This window comes from Sinocyclocheilus rhinocerous, unplaced genomic scaffold (genome assembly GCF_001515625.1).
Source record: "Sinocyclocheilus rhinocerous isolate Xijiao unplaced genomic scaffold, SAMN03320098_v1.1 scaffold580, whole genome shotgun sequence".
Lineage (NCBI taxonomy): Eukaryota > Metazoa > Chordata > Actinopteri > Cypriniformes > Cyprinidae > Sinocyclocheilus > Sinocyclocheilus rhinocerous.
The window spans coordinates 832,284-841,242 of NW_015670982.1; the positions used below are offsets into that span (position 1 = coordinate 832,284).

The window sequence follows — 8,959 nt, forward strand, 5'->3', positions numbered from 1 at the left end:
TGCTAACATGAAGTTGTTTTATTAATGAAAAAAAATAAAAATAAAAATACTTTGGGAATACCATTAAAGTACTTAAACTATTTTATGGTTATGCCTAACAAGTTGACTAATGCCTAGAGTTAAGTAAGTCTTATGTATTATTATTTTATTTTTTTGAGTGTAGAAGGCTGTCTGCCTAATAATTTATTTACCAGTTAAATGTTTTAGTTTTCGTTCAACAAGCATAAAAAAAAACACTTCATCAATGTATCAATTTCATTTAAACTATATTTGATCAAATTGAGTTGGCTCAACTCAATGACATTTCATCTTACGAATTAGTTTTTTGTGAGTTGGGGCTACATATACAGTATATATATATATATATATATATATGCAACTTTATTAAAATAATATATATACAACAAAATCTGTATATGTTTTTGTATGTTTTAAATTCATGTCTATCTTTTAGATTTACTTATATCAATACATCAACATGTATTGATGGGTTTTAGGATGAATATACAAATACATGACATATATGTCCAAAAATTTATTACACATAGCCTATAATATTTGTATGGGCTAGATATAGGTATGAAGATCTCAGATGCAAAAGCCTCTAAGTGCCATCTGAAATTTTCATCTAAAATTTTTATCAGGCTCCTACATTTATGTACAGTTATTTCACTTTAGTGGCATAGAAAAGGACCTATACATTGCCATTAAAGTAAAATTACTGACCCTAAACATAGAAATTGTTTCAATTTCTAATATGTTTTATATATGTTTTTACGTCATATGACAATATATTTCATATATGGAAATGTAATTTATGAGCATACATATATTGCATTTCCATATGGGTTGGAATGACTGGATTTCACACACAAAAATTCACAGAGTAACAGTAAATGTGCACCTTTAGATGCTGCTGCTGATTTGCACTAGATTTACTCTAGGGGATCAATAAAGTATCTCTTAAGTAACTACGAACATACAGTGGCTATGTAGTGCTGCACAAGAGCTTGAATATAAAATGTCAGCCAAACATTTATGAGACCATAATTGACAGCAGCGAGAGTGCATGCAACTTGGCATTTGTACATATTTGTGGCAGCAGCCTCAGACTGAACTATTATAGCAATTTGAGTACCCTTTGACTCTAATTAACTTGAGGACAAATAAAATAAAAGTGCACAGATTTGCAGAGAAATTGGCTCGGCTCTTCTGTTCAAGTCACAATTCATTCCAGTGAAACCCTTCAGATCAGCCAGAGATTAAGGAAAATGCCAGCTGTTAAAGATTATTTTAATCTACTATTCTTTCTCTCTATCCATCCCATCTGCACACATTCTCCTATTCTGAATCCCAGTTGCGCCCTTGATGTCGTACCATGGCAAGGCCAAAGGTGCTCAGTGATTTCTAAACGTGGCAGCTACAGGACACACTCAATTACCATTGGCTATCTCTGCGACTTGACAGCACAAAGCCACCATGGATACTCACAGAGAAACAAAACACTCTGGCAATTCCATTAGCATGCTGGGCGCTTGCCAGCAACTCTCTGCATTATGTTCCATGGTAGACAAATTGGCAGTCAAAATGGTGTTGTGAAGGGGGCTAATTGCTTGAGTGCAGGGTTAGCCTGTAATTCATGTGAGACTCGAAATGCACAGGGAGATGGGCTGACCCAACTGTCTGACGTGTCCTAAGATGCGGCGATGAACGTGATGCCAGAACACCTCTGCTGTTGTGATCTGACATTTCTTGTGAAGGAGAATGTTATTCATTAGCTTTTTTCTAATGAGCCAAAAGCTTAAAGACCCAGTGAAATCAAAAGTTTATTATCTTTGGATCATCTATCCACCTTATTTTGCAATGCGGAAGTAAGCTATTTTCTGTGAATGTGCGAGACTTCCAAATTTATTAGCTGCTATAGGTAAATACCTAATAAAATAGACTAAACGGAAAACTATTTGCGCTACAATCCAGTGTGTTTATGATTATGATAATATATCAAATACCAGTTTGCAACATCAAGCAGCATAACCGACTTTTTTTGTACAGCTAAAATAACTGGATGACACATGAAGCCTTGCCTTGTATATTCAAGTAACTAGGGTGACCATACGTCCTCTTTTTCCTGGACGGACGGAGATTTCTAAATTGCCTAAAATGTCTGTTTTTCCCATTAACATTATTCCCTCTCGAACACTGCGACTGGTTGATTGTTGTACAATGTCTGCACGCTGTTGTTCAAACTACTTTTTAGTCATTATCTTCAGCAAATATGAAAACAATAGGAAAAGAAAGGCAAAACCTGGACATTTTAGGCAATTTAGAAATCCTGTCCAGGACATTTTCGCAAAAAAAAGGGATTATGGTCACCCTAAAGTTATAAATGGATGGATATGCTAGTATTTTCCTAAACAAATCCATCATTAACAGATGTAAACATAAAAAAAAAATGTGCAGTCTTTTTGTTATAGGAAAATTGACACAATTCTGATAGCAATAGTAAATCATGTTCCTGGCTACAACGTAGCACAATGGCTATTTATAAAAAAAGGTCCCTTTGATATGAGCCCCCCTGCTCAAACATAGCATATAATACACATAAAATCATATAAACAAACATTTACATAGGGTATATGCTAAGCTAGCAGGCTAATTAGTTAATGGTATGCTAAGCTAGTACACTGTGTGTAGCCTACTACACTGTGCAAAACATATGCTAACTTAAAAAAAAACACAGAGAGAATGAGAAATGTTTTATTTCCCAGTCTAACTTCGTTATATTAACGTATTTTAAATCATATTTAAAATACATAATGGTCGTCATAATAAGACTTCAGACGACATAGCTAGGCTACATCATGAAGCAGGTTTGAAGGATTTCTATGGGTAGACCAAATTCTTAATGACTTAAAGGCTCATTTTAGTTCATTTGTTAAAAGTATCAGTGCATTTGAATGGAATAAATTCAGCTCAAGTTTAAGTTAATTTCAATGTAATAAACACAAAAAAGTATATGACCTATCCCCCACATGAAAAAGTTTTAAATCCACTGGTCTTTTGGCATCCACATGATTCACACACACACACACACCTGAAGAACATATTTGAATACGTGATTTGAATATTGGAATGTACTGCAAACATTGTCAGAATAGGTACCATGGAGTGAATGTTTCTTTGGTTGGTGTAAACGGAGGCCATATTCTCTTAAGCCATAGAGACTAATGTATACCTTTTCCAAATCAATGAACAGACTCCCATTGCTCCAACACACTTTATCCCATAAGTTGAAGTAATCAGTTTTCATCAGAAAGGTATAATTTACAACCACAAGAGGTCGATATACACACTAGCAAGTGCTGCTGTCAGGGCCAACATACCCCCCGGGGCTTATTTTTCCCCAAAATGAATGCCACTTCTTCCAGCCAAGCAGCTTCACATTGCCATTTGTAGGTTAGTCCGGATAAATCATTCAACCCCCTCTTGCAAACATCCACAACAGTTCCTTTCAGATAAGAAGGTCAGGGAGCACATTCCAGGCCAAGGTTGACAGTATTGGAGTCTAAATTAAGAGTCTGCATGTGGTAGAATGCTGGTCAACAACAGCCTATGTATGAGCTTAAATGGTTCACATATTCATTCAGATAGTACACGGCTGAAGCCATACACATTTGCTATTATTTTAACCTTAAAGGGAAGAAAAAATGATAAATATACATCTGTTTAAATATTCACAAGTTTATATCATATGCATAGGTTTCTGACATTAAGTTGAAAAAAAATCATAGAGAAATTTTATTAATAATAATAATACAATTCAAACTGCATACAATGGCAACCCATGTAACACATCTCCACCAGTATGCTGTCTAGAATGGTGTGCAAGAATTGACTGAAAGCTGATCCCTTCATTTCGATTTTCTCTGGCAGAGAAGAGTCTCTCCAGATCAGGTTCACACACTGTGATCCATGGCATTGCTTTACACATACATTCTGCTGGCTTTGCTGTGTAAATACTGGAAATGTCTGTATTACTTATAGTTCTAGGGGTCAAAGAGGAACATTTTATTCCTGCTCAGATGGAACCCCTCATATTACAGTTCAGGTGTACCTTTGTTTACCAAACAAAATACTCAATGCCACAATAGCGTATATGCCTGTATATTCATGTAAAAATATATTGGAGATATATAAATATGCAAGATTACATATTTTATGCAAAATCAGATTATGATTATGCAGCCATTACTCCAGTCTTCGGTGTCACATGATCCTTCAGAAATCATTGTAACATGCTATAACAATATACGTCTACAGTGTGTGCATGATTACGAAGTCGAAATTCTGACACACACACACACATATATATATATATATATATATATATATATATATATTCTAAGCACATTTGACCAATTCTAAGCCATATCAATCATAAGAACTACTATGAATTTTGTATAAAAATCTTTTATAAGTCATATATAATCGTTAACAAGGGCTAAAAGTTATAAACTCATTATTCAGGTCCATAAACCCTAAAAAAAAATATTTTTTTTTTTAAAAAGTCTAAAGAGTTCTGATGGTTTAATTCTTGGTTTAACACCTAATTCTTCACCTTAAGTCTGACCTTAACATTTTATCAATGTTGAAAACTTGTGCAGCTGAAACTTTTTTTTCCTCAGGATTTTTGGATGAATAGAATATTCATAAGAACAGCATTTATTTGAAATATAATTTTTGTAAAATATCTAAAGATCTCTACTGTCAGTTTTGATTTAAAAAAAAATATCTTACTGACCCCAAATATTTGAAGGGTAGTGTACATTCATTCTGTAGTGAACTATGAATACCAGCATCACAATTCAGTTTGTCATTTTCTTTTCAACAAGGTGTTGCAGACAATACATGTTTTACTGTACACTACACTATTTAGGAATTGGGGCAAATCTCAGATCCGTTGCAATGTCAGGGTCCAACTGCTGGTGGCGCTGCAGACCTTAAACTCACTGGACAAACATGAATGCAACAATCCAGTCTAATAAAAGCTAAAGCCTAAAAGTGCAAACGTGCCATATTCTTTCACAGCCAAAATAGCATTATGTGCAAGGGCAAGGACTGACAACCACTAATATCTGAGCTCCTATTATGACCCAACATCTTATGATTCTGTAATCAAATCCGTATGATTATTGCGTATCATACAATAAACACAAAATGATAGTAATAACCTGTACACAGATTTTGAAGCCAGTATTTGTTGCCAGTTATGATGTTGCTGGCTGTTGCTCTCTAGGTCATTAGAGCAGCCCTCATAAGACAGAGAGTATTTAGTCATTGGGTTATTACAGTGAACAGTGCTAAATAATCTCGGAGCGCAGAGCAGCATCGTCAGAGGGGCTCTGGTTTTTGATTACAATAGGAAAGCATTTGCTGCAGTCGCCATAATGATATCAAGCTCCTGCTAGAAAGCCCCCGCTCACTCCGGTTACGGACAAGGTTTAATCAATAGTGTGTCCTTCATCCTGCATTCAGGGCCGACCTTGGCAGCCTTTTGTCTCCTAAACGAGGGCAAAGAGCATATATGTGGATACACAGAGAAAAAAAAATAAGGGTCCAAGCATTGATCCCACATGAAAATAAAACACTAGTGCATCCAATCAGCTCATTAGGAAGCTAATGAATCATCATATGTTTATCATTATTTTACCTTTGCCTAATGAAGTGTCACCGTGCCATGATCGTTTGTAAATTTATTAGAGTCTCCTAATGTAGGCAGAAAGGTTAGAAAGGGGCAGACAACACCAGCAGAAAATCAGGGTACAGTCGGGGTCTACCTATTGATTCATTTGAAAACAAAGAACATTATCATGCAATAGAGGTCTATAGTAGACCAAATTATGTGAAACAGTCAGCAGGTACATTTAAGCAGTGAATATGAAATATGCAGATAAAGGAGCCCTGAACAACCTCCAGACTTGAAAGTGCTAATCAGCAATTCCTTACGACTGAATTATCACCATTTAAATATTCATAGAAGCATCTCAGGAACAGATAAATCATGAAAACACAAAAGCAAAATCTATTGTCGAAAAACAAATGTACTGCATCACTCTGCAGAACACCAAATTTTGTGTTACAAAACATGAAACAAACTTATTGAACATTATCATCAACTAACAAAGGATTATGAATATCGCCAGTAAACAATTTACTTATCTAATAATGAATAAAGAAACTAGTAAAATGGCTTCACATCTTCCTCTTCTGGGTGCTGATGTATAACACTAGAGGACAAAGAAAACAAAATGAGCTTTGGTATACGCAAAACATATTACATTTTTTTTTTTTTGAAAAAGTTGAGAACATGCTCACAGATAGCTTCCGAAACTACATTACTGTTAAAAAAACCACTGGCTCAGTTTAGGTAAAAAAAAAAAACACTATGAAAACCACTCAGGAAAGCACAGGTCTTTAAAAACAAACATCTATACATTACACACCGTTGTTTCCTCTGAGAAATGCATCTCCATACTTGTTCTTCAGCTGGCCATTGACATATTCCTCTGTCTGTTCCACAGCAATATTCATGTAGCCATCAAGGCAGGCCAGCACTCCTGAGGGCAAGACACATGTTAGACATAATGTAACTTATGTGCCTTTTCAATAATTTTTTGCCAAAGATCAGGGGCGCAGGCAGAATTGGTGGTAGCTTTTTAGACCTTTTAGAAAATGTAACTTTCTCATCTTAGTGATATTTTGTATAGATTGCACGTAAAACTAATTATTTGTACAATAAAAATTGCACAATTTTGAACAATAAAACAATTACCACAAAACAAGCATTGAAAAGAGCTATTTAAAAAAAATTCTTATTTCAATTCACCCCCTCAACAACATTTTTCCTCCCTCTGAAGAACCTGTTTTCTTACTGCATATATGAGGAAGCCCAATTTTAAAGTGTGATTTTTAGATCTTTCAAATGTCGTGTAAATTGAAACAACCTTGTAACGTTAAAGGAATATAAATCTCATTTAAGATGCTCTTCTACTTTTACCTCTGTAATCAACACCAGAGTTCAGCTTCACCACCACTGGTCTCCCAATGATCTGCTTCAGGAAATCACTTGGTGTCTGCTTCCGGAGACTCATTTTTTACTGAAAATACAGAGATCATAAATAACTAACTAAATTAAGGTTATGAATAACTAACTAAAACACAGATATAAGAAACTGTACACTGGCTGTATCGTTAGGTAAAAGAAGTGTTACTGTAAGGAGAGCAGCGCCGTAAGATTTGTTTATCGCTCACCGACTATACTAAACACATTTTTTACAAATGAAACAGTCAGTCTATGTTTTAACCCGCTGTCCTCTGCAGTAGTAACGTTATAAGCTGTTCTGTTTGGACAGAACCGGTGTACTTGTAGCATGAGCTGCTAATTTAGCCTGTTAGCATTACACCCCAATGTAAAGCACAATCCATTTATTACACAAGTCACGGGATATAGTACTGCAGTTCATTTAACCCTCCGATAACGTCAAATGCACTCGTTCATTTAAAGAAAATAAAGTAGTCGCTCGCCTCTATCGTTTTGCAACGTTGGCCGCACGTTTGGACTAAGCGTCTCTGTGTTGACCAATGAACTGAAGCGCTTATTCTATTTCCATGCTGCTTACACCGCACAGCCAATCAGATGCGTCGATAAAAACATAGCGTACGGAAGCCGCAAAGGTGCCATTATGTACTTTGTTAAAGAATGCGGAGAGGTAAAATGAGCCAGAAAGACAAAGGTAGTGAAGGAAAAGGTTCGCTTTTGTTTTTATTAGGAAATTAGAATGATAGACAAATATAAGGATGGATGAGTGAGCTAATGAATGACGGATAGATAGATAGATAGATAGATAGATAGATAGACTGTAAAAATGAGGTGTAAAATATTTTGTGTACTGTAAAAAATATGCACAAATATTGTGTATACACTAAAAAAATGTGTGTATATATATACATTGTGTAGAGAGGTGTGACTAAAAACAGGAAAAAATATCTTGAGTGGCCAAAAAGATAGATGGGGAAGAAAAAAACTGTCTTTTGTTCACAGGCAGAGGAGGGCATGCACCTGAGAGACAGAATCATAAAGCACTTCTGGCGCATCCAGACAGTTTGCTTGTTAGCAGGGCATTGGTAGCCCTGAGGAGGCTAGAGGTTAATTTGGTATCTGGTGCCGTGTTAAACTAAGGTCAGCGCTACAAGTCCTTAAGTCATAAACAAGTGTGGTTAAGAGCCGTGTACACACCTAGGCACAAGTTAATGAATATTCAATGAGTATTTTTTCCCTTGTTGCCTGAGTTCATGTCCTAAAGGAGGGTTAAGAGGGAAAATGTGATCTAATGTGTTTTTCTATCAAAGCAATCATTCATTTAAGAAAAATAAAATAAATAAATAAATCGAACAAGTTAACAGATACCTCAGTAGTGGCACACAATACCTGCATGTCATGTGGTAAATAAATAAAGCATGATTTGAGCGATGTGACAAAGAGTTGACACACACACACACACACACACACACTTTGGCACATTCTTGACTTTACCAGAAAAGCGTGAATGGCTTGGCTTGTTAAGTGATACTGAATAAAAACACAATGAAGCGGTACAGATAAGAAAGCATTTCATGAGCTTTTTTCTTCACAGTTTTTCCTGTTGTTTGGCAAAGGAAGAAGAATGCTTCTGTCAAACTCTATATCACAAAAGAAGACATTTTAACCTTACCGACCTGTCCTTCAAAAGTTTTTGGCTAAATATTTTGTACGTGTCGTTAACGTGAATGTGCATTAATTGTATAGCGCCGACTGGCTAGGGACAAAAAATCTTTCAGGTTTCCTCAACGCAGACAATGTACTCTCACCACGAGCCTGGGAATAACCCCACAGCTACTCCCAAAACAGTAACGTGTTGGT

At 35.7% G+C, this 8,959-nt stretch overlaps 1 protein-coding gene across 1 annotated transcript; it reads right to left on the minus strand.

Moving 5' to 3' along the window:
* Positions 1–5,738: 5,738 nt before the first annotated feature.
* Positions 5,739–7,663, minus strand: lsm6 (LSM6 homolog, U6 small nuclear RNA and mRNA degradation associated). The gene is made up of 4 exons (XM_016546579.1): positions 7,585–7,663; positions 7,058–7,157; positions 6,504–6,617; positions 5,739–6,287 (listed from the first exon to the last, which is right to left on the minus strand). The coding sequence occupies exons 2-4, from the start codon at positions 7,149–7,151 to the stop codon at positions 6,253–6,255; spliced, it is 243 nt and encodes an 80-aa protein (XP_016402065.1). The 5' UTR covers positions 7,152–7,157; positions 7,585–7,663; the 3' UTR covers positions 5,739–6,252.
* Between the last annotated feature and the right edge of the window lie 1,296 nt (positions 7,664–8,959).

What these genes read in the sequence shown, in the direction of transcription:
- lsm6 (XM_016546579.1), bottom strand. Translation starts at nt 7,151, where the DNA reads ATGAGTCTCCGGAAGCAGACACCAAGTGATTTCCTGAAGCAGATCATT. An exon ending in CTCTGGTGTTGATTACAGAG is followed by an intron (nt 6,618 to 7,057) that starts GTAAAAGTAGAA and finishes TCTTGCCCTCAG; the next exon opens with GAGTGCTGGCCTGCCTTGAT. An exon ending in ATTTCTCAGAGGAAACAACG is followed by an intron (nt 6,288 to 6,503) that starts GTGTGTAATGTA and finishes TTTGTCCTCTAG; the next exon opens with TGTTATACATCAGCACCCAG.